Source organism: Sminthopsis crassicaudata, chromosome 1 (genome assembly GCF_048593235.1).
Source record: "Sminthopsis crassicaudata isolate SCR6 chromosome 1, ASM4859323v1, whole genome shotgun sequence".
NCBI classification, from domain to species: domain Eukaryota; kingdom Metazoa; phylum Chordata; class Mammalia; order Dasyuromorphia; family Dasyuridae; genus Sminthopsis; species Sminthopsis crassicaudata.
Genome location: NC_133617.1, coordinates 246,345,634 through 246,358,466, shown reverse-complemented (window position 1 = coordinate 246,358,466; position 12,833 = coordinate 246,345,634). Strand labels below are relative to the sequence as shown.

General features: G+C 35.1%; 1 protein-coding gene across 1 annotated transcript in view; it reads right to left on the bottom strand.

The window, feature by feature from the left end:
* Positions 1-1,446: 1,446 nt before the first annotated feature.
* Positions 1,447-12,833, bottom strand: part of DSG4 (desmoglein 4) — a 33,420-nt gene continuing 22,033 nt past the window's right edge. The window contains exons 10-15 of the mRNA XM_074279408.1: positions 12,323-12,541; positions 10,937-11,242; positions 9,067-9,206; positions 8,802-8,865; positions 6,869-7,086; positions 1,447-2,211 (exon numbers count right to left, since the gene is read on the bottom strand). Coding sequence (XP_074135509.1) covers positions 1,447-2,211; positions 6,869-7,086; positions 8,802-8,865; positions 9,067-9,206; positions 10,937-11,242; positions 12,323-12,541 — 1,712 coding nt within the window. The remainder of the gene's footprint in view (positions 2,212-6,868; positions 7,087-8,801; positions 8,866-9,066; positions 9,207-10,936; positions 11,243-12,322; positions 12,542-12,833) is intronic.

Below are 12,833 nucleotides of genomic sequence, written 5' to 3'. Positions count from 1 at the left end.
TTAAAGAAGGGAAAGGGATCTATATGTGCAAGAATGTTTGTGGCAACCCTCTTTGTAGTGTCCAGAAACTGGAAATTACGTGGATGCCCGTCAATTGGAGAATGGCTGAATAAAGGTATTGGGTTAAGTGATCTCTCTAAGATCCATTAGTATTACAGAAGGAGTAAAAATGTGAAAATCTCTTGATTACTGAAATTTAAAAAAAAAAAAGAAGCAAGGCCTTGGAAATAATTTTATTATATTTACAACTTAGACGTGCTGTGTACACTAATTACTATTGTATAGTTTACATATTTTACAGAATTAAAATAAAACTACCTGTTTAATCCCTTCCTCTTCTCCCCACATTTGTCTTTACACAGACAGAAATTGACTGCTGTGCAGTGCAGATTCTTCATTTTGTTCATTCAACATGAATGACAAGGTTAGGAATGGAAGCTTTGGTTAATAATAGGACAAAAGGGATTTTTCCCCCTGCTTATTCTGAGTGTGTCTATATTGCCTCAGTTTTGGAATCTGAAGGAGGTATTTCAGAAAAGATTTTATGCAAGCTAATGTTCAGGGTCAGTAGCATGGTCCTAACTTTATCCCATTTAAGTTTTGAACTAATATAATTTGTTAAACATGGGGAAAAAAGTTCTTGTGAAGAAGAAAGAAAAAAATTTCCAGGAATTTATTCTATTCCACACTTATACATTAATTGTTTTTTCTCCTTCACTCCTTTAGCTGCTTTTGTTATTTTCAGTTTAATTTATAGGTAATGATATGAAATTATAAGGGGCAATTTAAATTCATCCATGTTGAATGGTTTCCCTGTATTATTCCATGCAATGAACCTTTACCTTTGATACATTCTGCAATAAAACTCCTTTTTCCCAGATTATATTAAGCTTATCCTAACTACTTCAGCTGTTGAGAAAATCCTTGAAGAGGAAGTCTAGTCTCAAATGATCTCTTAAGGAGGAGATTCACTATTCGATCTCCCTCTTTTGAAATGTAGTTTTCATGAACCAAATAAGACTGTTCAATATTCAAATTCGTTCTAAAGAACTCCTTTAGTGCAATTTCCTTTCTAGAGGTACAGTAATATAGCAGGTGAATATAGAATAGGGTAATTATTTGCAGCAAAATTCAAGCATCAGGACAGAGCATTTTCATAAATTGTTTGGAAGTCTTGAAGGTTTTAGGAATTCTCTGTTTTAGGAGTAAGTTTCTAGGCCTTGTGCTAAAGAATACTGTACCTTTAACACACTTTTGGTGCTTGATTAAAAATCATGAAGAAATCTTCACTCAAAGTGTTTGGCCAAACTTTCTATAACAGATGGGGCATGAACTTAGAGTGTTTAGCACTAAGCGAAAAGAGTATGATAATAGGTTTTAGGACAGTTAACTTTGATGATTATGGATATGTCATTAATATTACTGAGAATATCATTAGTAAAGACCTTATGGTTGGAAGTACTGTACAGTACTGTGCTGTGTTACCCTACGTCGAGATGTCATTGGGGATCCCATGGTTTGGCAGACGTGAACATCTGGACTTACTATTTGGGTCACTTGAATATCAGGGCCTACCATCCCACTGCCACTCATCCCAGTGCCCATGCAACCACCGGTCATACTGCTGTTACTCATGGCAGTCATACCTGGACTTGGTATTATTCTTTCAGTGTAGATCACATTATGTGTATTGGCTAACTCAGCTGGCACACAAATGTTTCCTTGCACAGCATAGGCGGGTGCCATCACTGTTTCTGTAACCAGAACATTGGGAACTAACTGAGGTTCAAAAATAATGGTAGTTGGTTGTACACACTGGTCAGAAGTGCTATATGACTCTGTCATTATAATATCACCATGAATCATGGGATCAGGCATTGCCATTTCTGCCTGGAATCCTGCCTCTGTAAGAGACATTGCTGAAGACTCATTGACAATGTAATTTGTTCCAAGGAGGGGAAGATCAGTAGTAATTGGGATCCAGGCTTGGTGAGGAGATGGAAATGGTTCAATTTCTGTGTCTAAGCAGATTTCGGCTAGAGTCCTAAACTTTGGACCCAAAGTTTCCAAGTAGCTATCATCCAGGTCATCTACGATCCAGCTGCAGCAGCCAATGGAGCCCACGGGAGACCCCATTCCTTCATGATCATAAATAAGGAGGCAGTCATTTGCAGGTCGACATTCATCTTCATCTGCATAAGCATATGCTTTCTAAAGATAAAGTAAAGACAAAGAATTAAAACTATCCTTTCTTACCAAGCAATAGAAACATTGGTGTTTATGTGTTTTTTTTTTTTTTTTTTTTTTTTTGTCCAGCAGAATGATGGACTGAAAATCAGCTAAGATCTTTTTGTAAGGGGAAGTGGCTATAATGGGTGCATTATATTTGCAGGAACACTTAAGGAGTATTAATGTTTGGAAATGATTTTAATGATAATTCCCATGTTCTACTTAGAGGCTAAATTCTGACTTTGGGGATTTATCCCCTTGTATATCTGAAATAATATGTTCAATATGTTTTCTGAGAAGCTAGAAATATTTGGTCTTTTCTCCCATGAAGACATGGAATAGAGTCAATGCAATCTTGGCAAGAAAATTTAACTGCAAAATTCCAAGACTTTAATGATTATGTATAGGAATAAAATTACTAGTAGGAGAGTTGATGGTTATTTCCATGACATTATTTAGGTGAATCAGAAAGGGTTTGCCTAAATTCTATATTAAAGAATAATTCCTTAGGTTTCTTGGAGCTTATCTGCCCCAAGAGTATCCCTGGACTGGTGTGTTAATGAGTTTTCTCATAGTGACTGGTAGCTCTAAGAGGAAATGTCTCTTTGGCTTAGAGTACAAAGGAAATACCTGGGATTATGGATTTCTAGGAAGAAAAAGGGGGACTACCTGGGAAGGTGAGAGGCTGCCTAAGACAAAACTTGCTTTTTTCTAGAGTTAATTGAATGTTTGGGGATAAGGTTTTCAGAGAAGACAATGGGTATCATGATTTATTTATTTATTTTTTTTTTTTGCTGAGGCAATTGGGGTTTAGTGACTTGCCCAGAGACACACAGCCAGGAATTGTTAAGTGTCTGAGGTCAAATTTGAGCTCAGGTCCTCCTGACTTCAGGGCTGGTGCTCTATCCACTGCACCACCTAGCTGCCTCTGTGTCATGAATTTTCTAAGCCATTATTATCTCTTCTAGATTCAACAATAATATTCAGGATCATATAAAAAGGGAATCCTTGATTTTTTTTTTTTTTATTTTGGAAACACTCATAAAAAAAAAAAAAAAAAAGATAAATCTCAGGGATAACCCTTTCTTTTTACACACCCCTGGGGATTTTGTGCTAAATATAATTTCAAATACACTGTCAAACTACTGCTCAGTGATGGCATTCTCTGATGAATACTCAATAGTGCTGGCAGCTAGATCCATCTCTAATTGCTGGGTTTAGTGGCTGTTATCAGCCAGAGTCCACAAGAGTATTCATGGTTGTAAATTGCATAGGCCATATTAATTCCTCCATTCCTTCCCATGAATAATAAAACACTGAAGCAAATTGGAATGTGAACTGAAATGAGCTGCTAATTAAGTAGGTCAGACTAATTAAAAGAAACAGTATGAATTATTTGCTGTTTAATGATATGATATTAGGCTAATGTAATGATTGGCTGGGGTGAGAATGGGGTTTCTCTTTACTAAGATCACAGAAATTTAATCTTTTCTTTTGGAAACAGCGATATGACATAGAAAAAAATTTAGACTAGGATTTTGGGAACTATATTCTAATCTTTGCTCTGCTAATATCTAAGCATTTGAATTATACTAAAATACTTTAAAATCTTTGGGCTGGATTTTCCTTACCTATAAAATGAAAAAGTTGAATTCCCCACTCTCTAAGAATGTATCTAGTTTTGTGATTCTGTGTATTTTCTCTAAATTTATATTTCTCAATACTTAGCAAACTATGAATTATCCAACTTTGCCTCAGAAAATCTCTACTTACAAAGACAAACTGAGCAAGTGCTTTATTTAAAAAAAGATTTTTTTTTTTCCTTCCAGGAGATGATTTACCAGCAGTGATGGAAAATCTGAATTTGGAATTAGTCAAATTTTAATCTGGTTTGTTTTCCTCTGGATTTCTGGTAAGAAGCTTCCAAAGTTAAAGCTATCACTTTTTACTACCAAGTATGCTCAACCAAATCCCAGTTTTAACCAAAACAATAGGTTTTATAAAAGAAGGCAGCAATGAATTGTGTAGCTGGATTAAAGTTGCAGCTTCCTGTTGACAAGGCAGGGCCATCTTGATAAAAGCAAAGGAGCCCCAGACAACAAACAGTTAAATTTATTGAAGATTTTAGAATGCAGTTTTGATTTTATCTTCCACCCTTAGGGGAATTAGGAAGCATGCTACAAAGATTAAAAAAAGAGAGTAAGTGACCTGATTAGATTTGAGGGAGTTTAAGAACTCAGGAATGAAATGCCCATAGAACTTTGTCTTAAAGATTCCCCGCCTCCCCCCTCCCCCTCAGGTTCAACAAAGGCTTGGCTACATACTGTTTTCTTTTAGTCCTCTCTATAACTTGTTATCTCTGTATTTCTTTTTGCTATCTCTTGCTCTTTCGGTCTTTATCTCTCTGGATATATCTCTCTTTCTATCTCTGTCTCAGTTTCTTTATCTTCCACTTCTCTCTCACTATATAACAACATATCAATTATTATAAATTAGTTATGCGATTTTGGCAGAAATCCTTCTTGTGTATTTGTATCTTTTGGGATATTATTGTTAGTTATTGTCTCAATGAAGTCATATTCTTATGAATTTGCATGATTATATTGAACTAAAAATTTAAACTCTTTACTTCTTCCCCCAAATTCTGAGGGTTACTAAGTTTCCATTAAATATGCTTTGAGTTTATTTTATTGATTGAGATTGAGCTCATCTCCCTATTCTATTGAATATTTGCTCAAGGCCAAGAGGGGCTAGTCCAAAAGAGAAATAGTTCCATACGACATATTAAGTGTGCATTTGTTGAATTGATCCTTTGTAAATCTCTGTATTTCCCAGAAGTTAGATTTTGCCAAACCATGGTCAAAGAAATAATTTTCAGATTCAATAAGTGAAAGGTTAAAACTAATATTAAAAAAAACAACAACAAAAAAACAAAAAACCTTCACAGGTTCTATCCAGACATAAGTATCTAGTTAAACTACTTGCTCTGGGGAAATAATGAGCATGACGATACTCTGAATTTATATGGAGTTCTTGTCTCCAGAGCTCCAAGCAGTATACATGCTTATTATCTTGTTTATACTCACAAAATAGATGAGGTGGGTCTGGGACTGCTATTTATCCCTTTTTTATGGACTGAGAAGATGAAGCTTAGGCATATTACCCCAAGGCAAACAGCTAGTTTTTTGGGGAATCTCTTGAGTCTGATTTCATCATTCTCTTTCTTTCTCCTTCACTCTCCTTCCTGGAATATATGGCTTTATTGTGTTCCAACATAAAATAAAACTGCATTTTGTATGCCCAAGTTCACAGTGAGATTTCTACATGCCCCTATATAATTTTCTTCTTTCTAAAATATGACATTGTGTCCCTCTGTTTTTTTTTGTTTTTGTTTTTTTCTGTTTTCCACCCCTTTCTTATTCTTAGTTTTCTTCCTTTTCTCCCTCCTAGTCCTGTTTTAATTGAAGGTTCAAGCCTGTCCTTGCTTATGAAACCCCCTTCTTAAGTTCGACTACAAGCTACCACTTTCCATCTTGTGAAATTTTCTCCTTCTTTGGATTGATATATCATACTTGTTCAGGGTATTTCAGGTCTTGCTCTACCAAGTGAGATGGGGAATTCCAAAAGTAAAAAATTCCAAATTAAGATGGATAGGGAAAAGACTCTTGTAGCTATTGGAGTTAAAAGGAAGAAAAACTAGAAAGAGTTGTTTGTTTGTTTGTTTGTTTTTTTAACTATTCCTGGCATCAAGATTTATTATAATACTTGAAAAGAAGTTAAAAACACAATCTTATAAATAAAAGTTTGGATTTATAGAGGGATTTAGGTACCAGTGGTTAGAGTACTGGGCCTGACATCAGGAAGTCCAACCTCAAATTCAATCTCAGACACTTACTGACCATATGAAAGTAACTTAACATCAGTTAAACCTCACCTATAAAATAGGAATAATTATAACATCTACCTCCCAGGACTGTTGTGAGGATTAAATGAGATAATATTTATAAAGTATTTTGCAAACCTTATAGTGTTCATAAATGCAAGCTATTATGATATATTTACACATACATATATATACACATGTGTATACATGTATACCATATATGTATGCTCAGTATGCATATATACATATATATCATGCATACACCCACACATATCCACAATACATATGTGCATGTATATATACACATATATACATATATATCTATATATACACATGTGTGTGTGTGTGTGTGTGTATGTGTGTGATTGTGATCTCCTTGAGAATAGGAATTTTTTTTGCTTTCTTTGTATTCTTAGCATTAAGCATAGTGTTGATGCACAGTGGGTACAAATGCTAGGCTTACCAACTCTCTTGTTTGATTATAGTAATATTGGTATTAACAGGGTTGGAGCACACTTCTAAATACTTTTTCCTGATTATAGTGAGAATTTCATTAAATTCCTACCATAGAGCGTATGATTTAAAACCTCACTGTAATTCAAGCTGTAATGTTCTATTTAGTGAGGTGCTTTGTGATAGTTTTTTTAAACCATATTATGCAACATGATTATCAGACTCACACCAAAAAAGACCCCAGACCAAACAGAGCATATCGTCATTTATGAACCTTGATTCTGTTGTCTATGAAGGGATTACCTCAGAGAAGTAGCTGTCCAAGAAAGCCATATTCACGCCTGTTTCTGCATATTCCCTCAGTGTTCCTATGGCCGAGCCCCATCTTCTCACTGCTCCTGCAAGTCCCCCAGCCCCAAGACTCAGTGCTGCTCCAACTCCTGTATTCAGCTCAACACCAGATACTCCAGAAGCGCCTCCTTCAACAGTACCTCCGCCTGCATATGTGTTGGTATAGATTTCTGGAAAGAGTGCATTTTCATGTCATATGAATGGAGATAGTTGTAGTGCTTCGTCCTCTTAAATACATGGTCCTTTTCTTATTTACTGAAAAAGTTCTATCATGAAAAAATTGACAGGCAGGTAAAAACTAGGGGAAATGGTACATAAGCTGTGTGACCTCTTTTTGCCTCAGTTTCTACATCTCTAAAAATGGGAATAATCATAGCAATTATCTTAACATTTTTATGATGAAGATCAAATGAGATAATATCTGTAAAGTACATACTTAGCATAATGCCTGACACATAAAAGGCAATATATAATAAATGCTAGCTATGATGATGATGATGATGACTTTGAAGTCCCGTCTTATTATTGATTCAATGACCATGATGTCTCTTTTAGCTCCCAAATTATGATCTTATGTTTCTAACATCCCAAGTTTTCTCTGAGATCTCTGGACATAGAAACCAAATATGTTGCTAATTCATATGAGGGTATCCAGAGGATAGCCAGATAATTTAGACTTCTATCTGAAAACTAAAGTGATAGTTTGCAGTAGAACTTAATGGAATAGTGGTCCATCTAGGATATAGCTGCCACTTCTTTTTGTGGGCTGATTAAGCTATATTGTCTACTTGAGAGTTTTTTTTTTTTTTTAATGTATAGGGATGTTGACAAAAACAAGTAAAGACTGTGAGTATTTGAATGCTTTCTAAAAACTTCCACAGATTGTCTTTGCCCAGTACTGGGATGAGAGGTCTGCTTTCCACTAGCAATCTCAGTTACAACCTTTTCCCTGAGAGACTGTTCTTGAAATTTGAAAGAGAGCAATTTTGGATTAGTTCCCCAATGATCATGCAAGACAAATATGCTTGTTTTAGAGCTATGGAATTATTTTCATCTTTCCTAAAAAGCCTATCCACTAGCCTGAGTGGATTTCTAAGGGGGTCTTGGGCATGCAAGTGACTGGCATGAAAGGTCCATATGTACGAGAAGAACCTGTAAATTCTTTATTAGAAGATGCTCCCATTTCTTTTTCTTTTTGCTATTGCAAAAATAATTTCCTAACACTTTACTGAGTAGTACCTTTTTCTTAGATATTTTCTTTTACTTCCACTCTAATATTCACACCTTATATGTACATTTCTGGAAGTTATTAATTAGAATGTGAGCTCCTTGAAGACGGAGAACTTTCTTTGCCTTTCTTTATATTTCTAGTGGTTAGCACAGTTCCTGGCACATAGGAAGACCTCAATAAATGCTTATTGATTGACAGAAAAAACAGAGTACCCTAAGCCTAGGATAGTTCTCATGATTGTAGCCTATGGAAACTTAATTTTTCAGGCTGCTTCTGTAATAGGTATGATTGTAGGGATTTCCTGATATGATAGAAGCACATGTCCCAGTAAATGGAGTCAAAGCACATGTATATTCCAACTCCATCTCTTAGTTTTAATCAAACAATTAATGCAAAGTTATTAAGTGCTTATTATGCACCTGGCACTGTGCTTAAAATTGAGTGTACAAAAAGAGGCAAAAGATCATCCCTGTCCTTAAGGACTTCATGGAAAAATCCTCCTTCTTCCACTTGTTCTCTGGGTGGGATTTCAGAAAATTCATTTAAACTTCCTAGTTCTCAGTTTCCTCATTTATAAAATAATGAGTTTGGACTAATTGGCTCTGAGCTACTTGTACAACCCCCTGAAACAGAAACAGAGTAACATTTACTAACCAGAGGATTCTAGACGATCCTGTGTGTTGGAGGCTGTTATTGGTACACATATATTGGAGACATCCTGAAAGAAACAAAATATTAGTTAATAAAATAAATATCGTGATACAATTTCTTTTTTCTCCAAGGTTGCTTATTATTTTTTCGTCTTCATTTGTTTTTTGGGAGTTGAAAAACTGCCAAGATGTCCCACATATTTCAGTCTCCATTTCTACTTACATATATTTGATGGTTTATATATGAAGGAAAGCAGATTGAAACTCACTCTGTCCTCCGGATGGGCTCCTTCTATCCCCCATGATTGCATCACTCCTTCTCCCCCCTCAGGCACAGGAGCAAATCGAGTTCCCAGGCCTGCTGGTGCCTTTCGTTTGCAGCAACACAGAAGCAGCAAGAGGGGCATCACTGACAGAAAAATGGACACTTAATAAAACGTCTGTAAATTCCAGAGTCAAGCATTACTTTAAAAAAAATTAAGAAGGGAGGTAAAGTTGCAAAATGGTAACTCTTCTTCCCCCACATATGTATGCATATAGAGTCATGGATAGAACTTTAAAATTTTAAACACTCAATCACACAGTCAGCAAATTTCCTTAAATATCTACCATGTTTCAGGCACCAAATATTGGGGACAAACAAATAATGAAACAATCTCTGCTCTCAAGGATCTTAAATGCTACTGGGACTTTAACTTTGTTTGCCTCAGTTTTCTGATCTGTAAAATGAGCTGGAGAAAGAAATGGCAAAACACACTGGTATCTTTGCCCAAAAAACTGCAAATGGTGTTACAAAAAAATCAGACATAAGTGAAAAAATGACCAACAGTCCATAAAAATATGCAACATCCTCAAGATCTTTCATATTTTCTTTTTAGGTCCTCTTTAGGTCAAGTTTCTGGGGACAGAACTAAAAATTTCTAGGGGCCTGATTCTTGCTGTGAGAAATCATTTTATTGCTCGCAATTAAAATGGTGTCAGAACTCTATAATAGTAATAGAGTTGTTTTCCAGGAAAAACAAGAATATCAACAACATAAAAAACTCATATTTAGAGCCTTTATAAGTTATACTTGGCTATTCTAGTAGATCAGAAGATGCTTACAATACTTTCTACTAAGAAAGGGAGCTGGTCAAAAAAAGAGTTGTTTCCTATGCTTAACAATAGAATATCAGTATTGTTTAAAGTAATCATTTAATTTATATTTTTTTGCCTTAGATATAGTCAAATATATGTGATTATGCCACCCTCTGGTGGCAGGCTCAGAGAAAAAATTCAAGATCATCCAGTGCCAGAGCTAAATACTGGAGATTGTTCAACCTTTATTTTAGAGACCAAGTGCTGGACTGGATGTTAAGTCCAACATCCCTCATTGAAAAAGTAGAAAGGCCAGGACTAGAATTCACCACTTCTAACTTCTAATTCAATGTAATTTACTTCAAATAATTCTCTCACAGAATCTCAACCCTTCATGACTTTTTTTTTTTTTTTTTTTTAAACAAGGCAATTGGGAGGAAATGATTTGAATAGGGTCACACAGGTAGTATCAAGCATCTGAAGCCAGATTTAAACTTAGGTCCTCCCGAGTTTACTCTATCCATTGTCCCATGCTATGATTTTGGATCTCCTTGTCTAGATCCCAGCTAAGTGCTTCCAGACCTTCCTCATATAACCATCTGCTATCCAACTACCACAACTCTCTTTTATTATTCAGGACAGCCCTTATGCTGGTTAGTCTTAGACCTCCCTAACATTGCCACCTACCTGTCCAGATTTCCATCTATTAACGTGCTTTAATACTCCTCCAATTCACAAACCATTTAGTTTCAAATGTCTAAACTGACCTGTCTATTGATTATCAAGTTCCAGTGTTGATAACTATTTGCCAAGATATTTTTTGTTATCATAATATTATTATACATATATAGTTGTATATAATGGACACATTGACATATGTACAAATGCATATATATATAGTTGTACATATACTTATACATATATATATATACAGTATACATAAGTAAATGAATAAACAAATGTTATTTTTTAAATCATCAAATAAACATGAGAAGGTAATCCAGTGGCTGTATTTTGATTTTAGAAAATCCACTGAAAATAAGAGCTTAACCGAATACTTACATAGAAGTAATAAGAGACCTAGGACAATCAGACCAATCCCAGCTGGTCCAAGTCCCACATTGCCATCTCTGTCACCAGCCATAGTCCCATAATTGTCATCAGTAATGATAGTGATGCTGGGGCTCCCAGGGTAGATCCCGGTTGTGCTGTAGTAAGAGCACATGGGGTTGCTATCACAATCACAAGCTTCTAATTTTATATTTTGTGGCAATTCACAAGTTCTGTCAAAGATGTCTTTCACTAAGATGGGAATTTGATAAAGTCCAAGTGATAACTCTTGCACAGCAGTGAGTATTGCCGAGGTAGCTTTTACAAAGGAAGAAAAGAAATGGAAGGTTAGTTTTATTTAAAAGAATCATCTAATCTTCAGTTAGAAAGGATGTCTGCAAGATACCTGTCTGCTCATGCTTTTATTTCTCATAGAAGTGTACAGCAACATTGTCTAGAAGTAAAAGGGTTTTTTTAATCCTTTATTCAAACATATTTCCTTTAATTTAGAATCATTCCAATTACTATTTGTTTTCTTAGGCTACATGATGCTTCTTTACTTTCTCAGCAACATTTGTTTAAGATATTGAGTTACAAGATTATAGATTTTGAGTGGAAAGGAACCTTTGAGGTCACCTAGTCATTATAGATAATGAAATTGAGATCCAGAGAGAGTTTGATTGATTTGCTCAGGGCCACATAGTAGGTGGTAGAGAAAGGATTTAGAATTTCTGGATTGGGGTTAAATATCAATCCAAGGGGAATTTAAAAAAAAAAAAAAAAAAGCAAGTGCAACACCAAACTAGTAAAAACAGCCATTAATCCAAAATGTCAGATATGCATATTATAAAAGAATTTTATGTTCCTGGCTTTGCTATATAATGGGTTAAACCATGACTTTTAAAAGAATAAAAGATTTTGAGATGAGGTGTTATGGGAAGCAGTGGGGCATGGTAAAAAAGAGAACTGGTTTTAGAATTCAGGGCACAAAGTCCTAGATTTGTCTCTAAATGTTTGACTTTGAGGAAATAATTTCATTTCACAGTTTCTTTATCTGCCAATCCCATGAGGGATTCAATGAAGATTATTGTTTGAAAAAAATCTTCCAGGTTCATCATGCTGTGATATAATCTCTGCTCATATCACTTGCATTCATTTAAAACTAGCTAATGTCTAACTTGAGAATTAATTTTATCTCTTCCAAAAGGGTTCTAATCCTTATTAATAAATTATTTGTATTTTTATTTAAAATAAAAGAATATCCTTAAGCTTCCCTATAAGTATTCTAAATGTGTGCAATATACTTTAATTTAATTCTTTAGAATGAACCAAATACTTTGAGAAAGGGATGACTACTTCTTAGATTTTAAAGTGATATTAAGCTCGCATTCTGCTTACCATTAATTGATCTGATATCCCATAAATCAGCAGTCCCTGGTGGCTGATCCATGACACAATATGTAAAGGGTGAACCAAAGGAATCATCTCTTGTTGAAATAATAACTGATGGAGAAGCTACACAGATATGTGCACTGTCAGAAAAAATTCTGGGGCAGAAATCGTTGTCATCAGGAACTTCAACACATATTGTTCCTGTTGCAGTTTTCCCAATGCCATCTGAAACAACAGTGTTACAAATAGTTCAAATTGGTAATACTCAATGCCATGTCTTATGCCTTACTGGTTGTTGTAAAAGAAGTGGGCTGAGCAGATTCACCTTGGTGATGGATAATCCATTGAATTTTTTGGTTGGGAATGATTGAGGCTAAAGTTGTAATACTGAGGTAGAGATATTGGCAGCCACATAACTGACAGCTAATTGTTTTCAAAGGCAAGCAGAAGGTTATTTGGACTTTAGATAAAATTTTTTTCTCACTGCTATTTTCTCAATCTGTAATAGGGTACCTTT